The following is a 14,441-nucleotide window of genomic DNA, read 5'->3' on the forward strand; positions in this document are numbered from 1 at the left end:
ATACATACAGTGGGGCAAAAAAGTATTTAGTCAGCCACCGATTGTGCAAGTTCCCCCACTTAAAATGATGACAGAGGTCAGTAATTTGCACCAGAGATACACTTCAACTGTGAGAGACAGAATGTGAAAAAAAAATCCATGAATTCACATGGATTGCATGTGTCTACATATTTATAGACACATCTCCTCTAAGCGACAAAGTAGAAACTGCCACAGTCTTGGAGACATGCAATTTTACCTTTGATTTCTTGTGTTATTTCCTTTTTTAGTTTTTCCTCTTTAGTCTAGCCCTCAAAGGGTTGATGGTTTTGGTTTCCACTAACCATTGTTACATCATTTCAAACTAAAACAACGTATATCAGTAAAGATTTTGAGTTTCAATAGGTGAATAGGATACTGTTGTTGATGGTGATTGGTAAATTTTGCAACTTAATTCATTTAATTTTTACCACTTCACTCATACTTGTTTGTCCATGGTAATTGCTAATTAACCAGTGCTTGATTAAGTATGCTATGCAGATTTTGAAGCCCTGCAGTGGAGCTGCTCATAGACAAAGAATTAATTTTGTTCTCTTGTGTAATTCTGGACATTTTGAAAAGCGAAACAATGCAGAAACATTGGCACACATACTTCTGTCCTCACCTACGCTTCAATCTTCATTATCCCCTCTTTAGAAAGGATGGATGATGAGAATTACATTTGCAACCCTTTGTAATAATGAAAATTATTCACTATCTAAAGATGGGTGCATAGCGTGAAATTGGAAATGTTTTACGTAGGAGTTGGGGATGCAGTACTCTCAGTGAGATTATGTTGATTTCAAATGCTTTTAATATGCAAAATGCAGATGAACATTTTCCAGTTGAGGGCTTTGAAACGCTTTTACATCTCCACTCAGGCTGAAACATCTGGAAAAACAATAGATGAAGTGAAAAGGGGTAATAGAATACAGGATTCGGACTTGTTGTGCTATTTTATCTTTGGCTGCGAGAGCTTTATCAAGTTGTCCTACATGGAGAGGTCTTTCACAGGAGATACACAAAATGCTTCTTGTAATATGCACATCCTTCCAGGTTTCAAAATGAGAATCAAGTTCAAATTTTATTTGCCACATGCAATGGCAGGTTGCCCTGCAGTGGAATGAACCCGCCCCCGACCTTACACACACAACACAGACATCACATGGGGATACAAGTCAGAGAACGGTTGCATTACAGAAAAACCACTGAAATGTACACTACAATGGGAAAGTACAAGAGGAAAAAAAGAGACCTCTACTCACGCTGGGCTATAGGAGGACAGCATGAGAACAGGAAACAAAAAAACTCCTCTGCACAGAAAGCACATAAATGTCCACAGTACAACATTATAGAGCACGTGACCAGCAACAGGGTTGGGTAGGGGATAAGGAGTAATCCCAGGCAACATAGCAGCCATCCTGCCACTGCGCCGACTCTCCAGTGCGGGCCCAGACCCGCCTCGTGTTCCCAGGAGGCAACAAGCATCGAAGGCATTGGAAGGGGAGGGGGGATGAGTGAGTCCTTATCAGTGTAAGTGTATGTGTGTGTGTCTCCATAGTTCAGCTGAGACAGTGTCCTTCGCCCTATCAGGCTAAGTAAACAGTGTACCTGCCAACCCAGGTGGCCTTGCATAGAGTGGGAAGAACAGTCAAACACAGTCGTTATCAGGGAGTTTTTGTTCGGCTCCAGCCTTGAGCCCACAGCTGGCGTCGAGGGGATATCTGCATTATGATGTTGATGTTGTTGATTTTTCTTTTATGCGAGCAGCTCATGAGAATTTCAAAGCTGTTCTTTAACACTCCGACACTGGTCTCTCAATCTCCCATTGGAGAAGCGAGCTTCTCCATGATGTTATCAAACTTGCGCTCCGTGGTCTTATCATTCTTGTGCTCAGAGAGCTGATTCTGAGAACTCACAACTGCAGTGAGCTGTTCCACGATGTAATCCAGCTTTCGCTCAGAGGTGTTGTTCTGAGCAGACCTCTCCTTGATGTAACCCAATATACGCTCAGAGGTGTTATTCTGAGTATTCACGGCAGCTGTAAGCTTCTCCAAGGTCTTAACCATGCTGCACTCAGTGAGCCCATTCTGAGAATCATGTCTCTCTTTTATTTACTTCTTTTTTCCAATGTTATTTTGACCAAACTCTGTCATTAGTTTTACCCGTTCCTTTAAAACTGAAATGAATAAACAAGGACTTCAGGGCAATCGTATAAAGGTTAACGAAAGCATAAACATTTTATCTGGTCAACAAAAATATTTTAAAGTTAAATCACTCACAAAAAGGTTGTTAATATTTGCAGAAAGTTTTTTTCTGGGTTTTACTGCAGTGTGAAGATTAATTGGATTTTTTTAAATTAAATCATTTAATTGATATAGCTTTTAATTGATAAGGCAAGAGAAAATATTTTTTTATTAGATTTTTTTATTATTCACAACTTTGGCTGTTATTATTATTATTATTATTATTATTATTGTTATTATTGTTATTATAAGTATAGAGTTGAAGAAGAATTCTCACTCAAAGTGAGAAATTGTATCTCTCTGAGTATGTGAATAAGTTCAAGAAAGAGTAATAAGGCTTAGAGTAAGTTACAGTTTCATGTTTATTGTGATGCTACATATGTTTATTTTACTAAAAACGTGCCCACTCAAGTGATGGTAGGTTATGTTGCATCTTCATATTAAAAAATAGGTGCTTTGGTAGAATGATAAATGTGTAATTTTGTTATTGTGATTTTGTCTGGAACACTACGATCTTGTTACAGTAACTAAGATGGTTGTTTGACAGAGATGTTTTTAAATTCTTTTTTTATTTAAGGAACCATTGGCAGCATAGGAAAAGAACCTTGTGTCAGAAGTGAAGTTTTAATTGTATTTATCTATTTATTTTTTCAAATATTCATTTTATTTGTTACTAATTATGAGTCTATTAAAAGTCAATGATTATGATTTATCCTTTCCTTTTTTTTGTTCATTGAAGATTGTATTTTACAGAACAGAATTAGAATTGATCATTGTTGAGCTTAAATGGAGAAAACAGCCGCTGCCTCAGACATATATTCCAAAACCCCAGAGGCTCAGTATAAGTGCAGCTAAGTGCAGCAATATTACAAACTACTTACTATTAAAATGCAGTTACTCTCCTAAGTGCTCATAAGATCTGGTGGCGGCTTTAATGAAGCTGCTTAAGAAGATTTTTCTTTTTTATATATTTATAACAACAATTTAACTTAGACAACTTAGACATGACTGAAGGCTTATAAGTTAAAAATGTCCTAATGGATATTTGTAATCTCTCTGTGTCTTCTTGTGTATATATTTTTTAAGTTTTACTTTACTTGGGCTTCTCTACTTAAAATTTCAGCTTTACAGTGAAAGCTTTACTTATGGTGGATTGGAGCATATTTACCAATTATACACTGTAAACAGTTGTGTTTTTCGGTTGCTTTAAACACGGTGTGCATTGTCTTGCTGTCAGTTCCATCTCTCTGATTCTTGTCATTAGTTGTCTGGGTAACAAAGGCTTGTGGCAGTCTGTTGCTATGTTATTAAATAGAGAGCCGTTTGTATCAGACAGTGGAAATTGTCAGAGAACTGGAAGGGAGAGAAAGGAAGCCAGTTGGTAAGTGGGAACTCTTGGATTGTGAAGGGGGTCATTTTCTGTGGTGTTTCTGCCACTGACTAGAAAGCGAACACTCGCACAACAAATGAGAAAATTGCATGCTGTAGCCATGGCAACAGAAAAAAAATGCAAGCGTGCCTTAACCCTTAGATGATCCTGGGGTTTTTGTGTCATTGCGTTTTTTTATTTTCATGCTATTTTGGCTTTGCTGAATTAGTATGGCTCATATTTGCCAGAGGATATTCATTTTTTAAAAATGTTATTATAAAATTGTCGTCCCAGTTCCTTAAATTAGCTGAAAAAGCCTAAGCGATGCAAAAACCTCCACATTTTATCCTAAGGCCAAAAAAATGCCCCATTGAAAAAAATTTTTATCCCACATTTATCATGACATCAACTAATTCATTCTTTTAAGATAACCTAACCCCCAGTTTTTAGTTTTTTTATTTGTCTGCCAGGTGGCGCTTCTTTTTGCCATCCAAGGCATGTACCAAAATTTTACATTTTTCTGTTTTCTGCTAAAATGATAAGTGCGCGAAGCTATTGATGTTGGATAATTGTGTGAGTGTGTGTGTGTGCATGTGTGTGATGTTCACCTTCAAGTCTTTTCTCTTAGAAGGCCACACTCTGTGTTATAAAGTAATTCAGTAATAATAAACGATGAGTAACCTTTCAGAGCTTCAAAGATATCTCAGCAGCAAATAAAATAAAACAATAATTGGACTTTAATGTGGTTCTTCCTCAGGTAGACTATGCAGCTGCACTGCATTGTTAGAAGTACAGGCATGTTGGAGATGCAAGACTTTACAGCACACAGGAGGCGATTTATGAGTGTAAAGATGGCGCTTCATCCTCCTCTGAGGACTCACCTGAAGGTGAGAGAAGAGAGGAGATGGTTGAAGTCACAAGGTGAACTTCTCTATAGACTTGTAGTCAGGGCCGCCTAATCTGAGACCAAGACAAGACCAAGACCAAGTTGAGACGAGACCAAGACCGAGACAAAAAAAGTCTTTAAACTGCAGCCAGATGATGCGCTGTTTACGGGTGTCAGGCATATTTATGTGTTTTTGCTTTCGCACAGCCCTCCTCACCGCTGTCTACTGTCTCACTCACTGAGAGGACAGACGCATGCTCCACTTGACTGTCGCGTTTCTCACCCTCTCGGTTTTTCACATAATGATATTATCCTATATCCTCGCATGTGATTGGCCACAATATGGAGGGATTGGAGCATAGCTAAGCCACTGTGTGAGAGCTGAGCAGCGAAAGGAAATTAAGTGAGGGTAGAAATGACTGAAAGATTATTAGGCTCTGTTTTGAGTTTTGTTCAAAAAAGAATGACTTCATATAGGAAAAAAATAAATATCACATATGCAGGACACCTTAAACTAGTTTTTGAATTAAGTAGCAAGGCCGAACAAAGTCGGGGCTGTATCAAGACACAGGCACTAAACCCCAATTCAACCAGTCCCAGAACTGATCCGGAATTAAAACAGGACTACAACAGTTCAAAATCAGGACTACTTAGGACTTAACCAAAACAGAACCAGAATCAAGACTAGATGATAGTAACACTAAAAATCATCATAGACCTGCACTACACTTATTTTTTAATTCTACCAAAGTACACTATTTAGATTCAGAAAAGTTTATGTAATTATTTAGCCTTGTTGTGCAAACAAGCCTGCATAACTTAATAGAATTTGAAAAGTAACAAATGGTATCTAAAAAGTTACACTAGGTACTAGATACATGTTCTGATGAGTTTTGGCCAAGACCGGTCTCGAGCCATCCTAATCTACTTCTCTATCTCCATATTTTGGTCTCCTACAAAGACTTAAAAGCTCTGCTATGTCCCAGCAGCCCGAAGTTTGATCCCGGGACATACACACCTTGCCACTAGCTATGCACTGCTGCTGATGGATGAAATCTTGCAGCAAATTGTGGCCATCACAAACCTGCATGGGAAACACTTAGTGGCTTATGGACACAGAGGAACTTCAGGCTTATGTAGGGATGCTTGTCACAAACCGGGTCGCACAGCCATGACAAAAACCCGGATTGTCCAAAATCTATTTATTTTAAATAAATAAAACAAAAAAAAGAAACCTTATACAAACCATGGCGTGTGTAGTCAGTACAATCAGTGGTGTAGATGAGTGCATGGTTGGAAGGATTGTGTATGCAAAGTTTGTTTGCAAAACCAAACCAAATGCAAGCAAAATCCAGAGGGATGTCTCAGGGGAAAACGCCACCCAGCAACTGAGCTCTGAAAGCTTTTATAGAGCACTGGCACACTGGGCCCAGGTGTTGCCAGTGTCAATAATCGGGAATGAACCGCTCCATCCCTCCAATGCCTGCAAACGAGACATGCCACACAAACAGGCCAAAAGGACGGCAGGGTGGAGTGGGTCATCACAGTGCTCATTTTGGACAGTTTTTACAAGTCAAAAAATTAATTAATTCAAATCTGTAGGGTGCTGCTATGATGAGCCCCTCTCATCAGCAAACGTAAGGGCAGTGATTTTTGCACGGACAAAAAAAGAAGAGCTGGCAGCACCATGTGGGAAGCTTAGATTCAAAGACCTCAGTCTGTACATTTGCAAACTGTGCTCTACCTCAGCTGGAGTCCCTCTTCTTTATACAGCTATAATCCAAAAGCTATAATTAATATTTTATATTTGTATTTCAAGTTGAAGCAGTTTTAAAAGACTGTTATTTAAAGTAGAAAAAATATTACTATACAGTACTTTTACAGCCATTGGTGTTAGGTTGAGTTTTTGTAAATATCGGACACTGTAGAAAAAATAAGAATGCATTCAAATCAGTGTTGCTGCCAATTGTTGATGCTGGGCCTAATAAAAAGAATAAAATAATAGTCAAACACTCCTTGAAATAAAGTTTTTAGACATTATTTTTTTGTTTTTTTTCTATAAAAAACTGGAGATATCTAAGCATAATGGCATTAGTTAAAATAAAAAGAATTAAAATTAATTTTTAATACGTCATTCAAAGTGGAAAAATAATATTACTATGTAATATTTTTACACCTGTTTTGGGAAGAATCTAATGTCTTCACAGGGCAGATGACATTAAGTACTAGGTTTGAAGGTTTGTTTGTTTGTTTTAACTGCCTGCTGTCCCATGTTCCTGGAGAGATGGACAAACAGTTTTGAATGTACAGCAAATCACAGTATAAAAATGTTATAGAATACAATAGCCCTTTGTTGTCATTGTACATGTACAATTAAATTATATTTCGTTTTGTTTTTTATTTTGTTTTTTTTAGAATAGAATATATAGCCATTTCAAACTGTTCCATACTTGGTCTAAACAGCAAAAGTCTTAGTCCTCTGGCACCTGGGGCTCACTTTGAACGGTGGTTTAGTGAGATAGACTGTCATTGTCTATGCTTTTACATATTGTGATAGGTGTCATCTTAGCAAAGCTTCAACTTAAGAGGTCTTATCAGGTTTCTGCACCAGTTATACTGCTCCCGGCAGCCCCACACCCTCCACCCCACCATTAATCACTCATTGTTATAGTTGTGAGATGGTTTTCGTGAGTCTGTGTGCTATCTCGTGTTAGAATATTTTTACCAGGTCTTTTGTTAAGTAAATTATGCACTTTGAATGAAGAACAAGATAAATAACCTGCCATCTGTTGTTGAATTGAAGTTCTCAAACTTTTCATGCTGAATGTAATTTGAGAAACGCACAATTACGCCACCTTTTGAGGGATGAAACAAATCAATATGTCAGGTTCAGCTACACTATACAGTAAATACTGCATGTGTGCTTACTGGTAGATTTGTAACTTACTTGCGAGTGAGTTGTCAGTTTGTTCATATAGGGCAAACAGTATTATGCAGCCATGGAAATGAATGGCAGGTTTTCTCCATGTTTCCTGCTTATTTTATTTTCTTACACATTTAGATTCAAACCAGTCTCTGGTTATCACCCTACATGTGACATTAGTTGTCAGTTTTGATTGGCTGTTTAATTTTTTATCAACCTCAATGACTGTACACATCCAATCAGGAAGATTCATGTTATTTAACATTCTGATCTTATGTGTTTTTTGGAACCAGGCTGACTGGCTGCTGTAGCTTTTATTTTGCCTGGATTTTATATGATGAATAACATCTACAGTTGAACTAGGCCATTAATGTAGAACTACTAAAAGTCTCAAACCTAACACGGTCTGTTCCTTATGTTCATTTATGTAGAATTTGTTGTTCTCTTCTATATTCCGTTGTACAGCTGTAGGGTTTTTGGGAGCTGAACATTGTTTAGAAGAGAGATGTTTCATGTTTTTGTGTGTTTCTGCTACTGAATTGTTTCCTGACATACTTTTAAGTGTCCTAGTGGCCCTGCGGTGCTACGATTATAGCAGACAAATGGACACAGTAAGAGTGGTGAGGAAATTTAAAAGGAACCAGCCTCAGTCAGACCAACAAGGTTAATATCATTAAAGCTTTGTTAATTAAATGACTAAATTACTCTGCTCTTGTTGGCAGCTTAAAAAGAGGATATTTCCATGGGTGTTGTTCTGAAAGTATGCTTTACAGCATCTGCTGGTCAGAGGCTCAATGCTTGTGTGTAGCTTTGTCGTCTTCATAGTGTTGATTTTGCAAAACACAAATCTTTAAGACATCTAACATTGAGAGGCAAGTTCTTGTGAGTAGTTCAACATTCGAGTGCCACTCAAAGGTTAGGCATTTTACTGGAACATAAGTCAACCTAACGCATATATATTAATGTAATGTCGAACTTTAGAGACAAGTTTTAACTGAATTCTATGACCCCTGTTAACATGGTGAATGTGAAAGAGCCAGCCTCATGACATAAGGTTCAACATACCTTGATAATACAGCCTTCTGGGTGGAATAGATTTGCTTTTCCCATCATAACTCTCCATTAATTTGATTTTTTTACACTCTTACAGATCATGTTAATTTTGAGTTTTGCTGCATGCAGCAGTTTAGATCAAAGTAGGCTCAGATAACCTCGTGCAAAGCTGTAAATGAGAGGGAAGTAAATGCCAATCCTCCTAGCAATATAGGTCACTGACAAACAGAGCATCAACCTTTCTTTAATTTTCCACATCAAATCTTATTTTCTTGCACAATTTATATTCAACAAGGTCAGATTTTGCTATTTATCGTACTGTTTATTTTAATCTTTGTGTACAACGCTTTACGACTACCTGTCTATGAAAAGCGCTTAATAAATAAACTTTACTTACTTACTTACAATCATTTGTGACACATTTGACTACTTCCACAGAAAGCTGTTGATCCTCTGCTACATTTTTGGTTACAACAAAATACATCAAATCATTTTTGCAGTTAGGGATAAATGTACTGCCCCATAGCAAAATAAAAAATTGGATTTTTCCATTTTATAATTTCCTCCAGAGTCATTGTCTTGATTTTTACTAATCAAAACCATACTAGAATGTTAATACTTGTGTGGTTATGATCTCAAAAGACACACCCTTTCGATTAACAGCCTATGTTGTTAAATCAAGTACATTAGCAGATGCCTAGTTCTGGATGGTAGCTGTAAATCACAACTTGCATTTAGCAGGTCAGACAGTCTTATCCCCTTAGGCCTGTGTACACATCACCTAAGCCCACTGGCTGTCATAAAGTGCATTAACATTGATTATATGAAAAACAACACTGTTTAATCTCAAGTGTCTGTGTAATAAATAAAAACGCTGAAGAAAAAAAGCTGGTGAGACAGTTTGGAGATTAAAAGTCAAAATGGATACAGTTGTATTAAACCTGATATTGGTAGTTTATTTGAGGGTATTGATATGCTGTTACAGCAGGCCACTTTCAATTGAACGACAAACAAGTAAATGAAATTAAATGCTGCCTCTTCAATATCCAATATTCTAACCCACCTCCTGTCTCCCAAACCTCCTTTCTGTTCTCAGTTAATATCTTCTCTCCCCAGCTGGCCTTTCCCACAGGCAGACAGTATCCTTACAATGCGTCACCCTTGGCATACATACCCTCCGGTTATTGAGCAAAAAGCAAACCACGCTCTACACATGATTGATGAGGAAATGGGATTCTAATTCAGTTATTGAGCCGTCACCCTGCGGCCATATGTGCACATCAACCTTCCTTATTTGGAAACCTTCCTTATTGTGACCAATGTTTAACTTGAAGACAGTTTTCTCCCCGGCTGGCAGATCTCAGATTCCTTTTTTAGCATTTTTCTTTCCCACCTTTTTAAAAAAAGAAAACAGTTTCGGTTTTATTTGTTATTGAAGAAAATATTCATTGTGACATGACAAAGCTTCAGTACACTGGATTCCTGCACAGAATCATTCAGTTATGTTTAGTGCAGTTCTAATGCAGAATGCTTTTTCTTCCTGCTCTCTGCATTGCTTACATTTCTTGCAGTTGTCATTGTGTTTTTCTGTTGAAAATAACAGACCGGTCATGAGCAGTTATGGCTGAATTATTTTAACAGCACAAGTCTTTACCTGTACTACTAATGAGACATTCTGTCTTGAGAGAACACTCCATTCACTGCAGCACAATAATTCTTATGCTGGTTCTGACTTCAGAACATTGTAATCCTGTTGTTGCTCTGTCTTTCAGTACATTACTACAGCACAACTAGCCCCTATATATCTTCAAAGGGTCACACTGGAATCCTTTATCTTGTGCAAAATCCTAAGCTACTTAATCCCTTCTCTGCCCCTTAGTTCTCTGCACGTGTCAGACCTCCAACTCTAAACCCAGGTATGGAATTTGCAGTCCTCAGGCAGGGGTCTGTTAGTCAACCTGCACACCAGCCTGTGGCCAGAGGTTTCAGACCTTAGATTTTGGAGTGGTTCCCCAGCAGAGATCTGCACTGCATTATACCAAGAACTCATTGCGTCAGTAAATGACGTGAATGAAACTGTTAGAAACATTAACATAAATGTGACCCGTGTCTGAATTTTAAAATGCTGTCACTTCAACAGATTGATACTGCTTTCAACATTACGTATGCCATGACTGAAAAGGCTTAAGAAATGGCCAATGTTTTCTTGTGGCATTTGTTTGGGTTTTCTCAATAAATGTGAAGCATCATTATTAAAGGTAGAATTATTTTTACTTTGTGATTCAGTCTATACAAAATGGAGTTCTGGGGACACACATGCCGTAGGTGGGAATATCAGAAAAGGTGGTTTGGAGAGTACTCTGCTGGTGTTTTTTTTTTTTTCTTCTTCTTTTGTTTCTTTTTCTCTAATGCTGCATTAATTTTACGTTGGAAGTCAGGTATGCGTTCCAATAGTAGTAGTCAAGAACGCAAGAAAAGACAGGCTTTGTTTTGCGCCCTTGGAAGGTAGAACCATTTATCCATCACTAGCAATATACTATAATGTTGGGGTTTTCGCACTTACAAACACCAATGCAGCACATTTATAGATGGAGCGTGTTAGTGCTTTGTTTATGACTTATTTACAGAGTCACAAATGCCTTCCCACTTCAAATGGAATGCAGTAGTGATGGTGAGATGAAGACTCATGATGAACTGAAGCTTTCCACCCAATTGGTCGACTCATGGTTCGAAGCATTGTGATGATTCATTTGCTCTACTGCGCCATCAAGTGGACAATACAAGTGAAGCGGGCTCTGTGATTATAATGATGTGTAAACCGCTAAACTGAATAAATAAATTGTTTTCATGGTTATTTATCCCGAATATTGTCTCAGTATGTGTGATACAAAAGAGAAAGTGGAAACTATCAGGACAGAGTTTTGGTATGATTGTGTAACTGTTAGCCTCAGACAGTCAGTCAATAGTATAATTCAGATCATTCAGATCAGTAACTGTGTAATAATGCTTATGTACATCTGGATAATGACACAAACTAGTGTTTGGTGCTTCACTTTTTAATAAACTAAAAGGCAGAAATCAGATTATAGGATCTGTAGTGTTGTTTATTTATATTATGGTGCTTATCATTTGTGGTATTTATTACTGTGTGCATACTTTATTAGGAGAGATAAAATAAAATAAAAATCTCTTCCTTGCTGGTTCCATCGAAGAAGAAATGCTCAAGTAACTATGTAACACGTACGTAATCCAATTCCACAACACAATGTGATGGAGAAATCAGCTGTGTTTTTCTGCCCATTTTATTTCGAATCTGGTGCGAACCGGTGAACCAGTCCCTGAATCAGTCACGTGGTACGGACTGCCCGCGAGGCCTCGAACGTCACTGCATACGTAATCAAAGCAAGCCTCAATACGCGCTTCACAAAAACGCCCCCGAGATTACCCGACACACGATTCGACGCTTCGACACACAGGACACATCACTAGAATGCAGCATAAAAACACATTGGTGCCACTAACTGGTGTGATCCTATAGATAAATGTAGCTAAATGGTCTTTCTTTCTCCCTTTTTTTCTTTTTTCAACGTATGTGTAGCTGTTTAATGGTCTACTGTCAATTAAGCTTAAATGTAAAATGTTTTGGTAATCCTAACTAGGGATTAGACCGACTATAATTTTGTACTATACTCTCTAGCTAATGTTGTGAAAAATCAGTCAAGTGAAAATATCATTTTGTCCAAGATTAGATGGAATAACTCAAGTCTGTTTGTTTTTCTTCTATTCTCAGGGTAAGATGGTGAAAGGAATGGGAGGAGCCATGGATTTGGTGGCAAGCGCTGGAACTAAGGTGGTGGTCACCATGGAGCATTCAGCTAAGGTGTGTAAACATGTAGTAGGGTCAATATGCTTGCTGTGTCACCCAGTGATTTTTAAGTCAAATCGTTGTCATGTGACACAATCTTTGTGGTTTGTCAGCCGCCTGTGCGCCTCTAGATTTCTGCAACTTGGCGTGTTGCGTTTTGGCAGTAGGAGCTGGATTGAAGACACGAGTGTACGATCGTGACGCTTTTTACCGCCATTTTAAGCTCAGCGATATACAGAGGGAGAACAGTTTAACAGTTTAAAAACTTGCAACCCCCCTCATGACTTCTGGTTTTGACTTATTTTCCTCCTATATCAGCACTTATGTGGCAATAATGTCCGAGTGGTGACACCTATTATTCAGGAGAATACTGCAGTGGCTTAAAGTGACTGTGAGACGAGGTTGCGGTGGTGATAGAAGTGACCATTGAGACCTTAAGGGTGTGTTAGCATGAACTCTTATTGTGGTTTTTCTAGCTAACATTGCCTTTACGAGTCACTCAAGAGACTTATTTCCTTTCTGTGAGTGAAATTAAATTAACAGCGTCCTTTTCCCGTGTTTATATCTTCACCAGTGTTACTTGTATCTGCTTCCTACAGTACTGAATGTGAGTGCTAGGGCTGATTAAGGATAATTCTGCTAATGGATTGCTTAATATCCTTTTACTAGAGAGGGCTGGCTCATTCTAGTGAGGCACACAATCCACCTCCTGTTTGCTCATCTTCAGTTAATTTAAATACAAGTCTAGAATTGGGCTTAGTGTTTTGAGACGGGCTGATAGTTAGACCGGGGCTGCAGCAAGAGATGACTAATCCCACAGGGGTTCTGACACTTGCAGTAGGCAATCCAGCTGAATTGGTTTACTTTTAGAAAGTCCAAACCAATGTGATGCAAGGGCAATGTAACATTCTGCATTTACAAAAGCATGCTGTTTTTTGCTAATGGGACTCTGTCTGGCGCCCAGCTAAAGTCCAGATGGTGCAGCAGGTGAGCATAAATTTACTGCCCTGAAGGCTGCTTTCATTCATGATGGGGGAGGGAAGTGGGAGAGTGAGAGAGGGTGTGTGATGTATGCCTCTTAGAGATCGTTGGAGGCTTCTCTCTCTCCCTCTCTCCTTCTTTCTTTCTCTCTCCCTCCTTTTCTTTGAAGATGTCTGATGGAGAAACTGAGGCACACACTGTATTTGTGCTGGATGTCCTTTAGGATCAATATACATACCCAGCTGAAACACTGAATATACACATATATGTACAACATAAAAGATCCATTCCAAAAACATCCAGATACTAAATGAAGGCAATGATGTTGTCCTGTTCTTTTTAGGGAGGAAAACACAAGATACTGGACAAGTGCAGCCTGCCTTTGACAGGGAAACAATGTGTGGATCGGATCATCACAGAAAAGGTGCACTTTTCTCTTTTTGTTTCTATATGTACATAATAGATGCAGATGTGCCTCCATGGATGCAAATGTGAATAGTGGATGAATAGATGAATGGATGATTGAGCTGTTCGTCATAAACTTTGACTGCTTACTAAGGTTTGCTACATAGACGGTGCGAGTGAGTAAGCTATGACTGAACAGGACTCCTGGCCTAGAAAGGATTTACATGGGGGACGTGACTGTTTTGTAGAACTAGTTTTTTTTAAGTATATTTTCTAAAAATTGGGGTTTTGGAATATACTGCATTATATGAATTAGATACCTGTGATTTTAATGTTAATAGAATAATGTAAAATTCATTTTTTTAATGCCACAGAATACATTTGTCAACCCACAAAAATCCATCTAAATCCCCTGCTCGACTGCAGCTGAACACAGATTTCTTTTTAGAATCTATTTGTTAGATGATGTCATGAGATACAACTGTAAACGCCACGCTTGTTACTCAGAGTAAAAAGAAGGTCCACCTCTACTGATATCAAATACAATGTCTGACTGAACAGAAATGTACTATGTGTAAATAGTGTTGCAGACACAGGTTGGAATCACGTTTTGTGTCATTAGCAATAATGAAAAAAATAATAATGCACAAAAGTCCACAAAGCACACGTAAACTAGAAGATCTTCTCCCAGGAGA

At 38.2% G+C, this 14,441-nt stretch overlaps 1 protein-coding gene across 1 annotated transcript in view; it reads left to right on the forward strand.

The window, feature by feature from the left end:
* Positions 1-14,441, forward strand: part of oxct1a (3-oxoacid CoA transferase 1a) — a 55,379-nt gene that overhangs the window by 30,702 nt on the left and 10,236 nt on the right. The window contains exons 14-15 of the mRNA XM_085181573.1: positions 12,286-12,375; positions 13,685-13,765. Of these exons, the coding sequence (XP_085037699.1) occupies positions 12,286-12,375; positions 13,685-13,765 (171 nt within the window). The remainder of the gene's footprint in view (positions 1-12,285; positions 12,376-13,684; positions 13,766-14,441) is intronic.

This window comes from Neolamprologus multifasciatus, chromosome 12 (assembly GCF_963576455.1).
Source record: "Neolamprologus multifasciatus chromosome 12, fNeoMul1.2, whole genome shotgun sequence".
NCBI lineage: Eukaryota > Metazoa > Chordata > Actinopteri > Cichliformes > Cichlidae > Neolamprologus > Neolamprologus multifasciatus.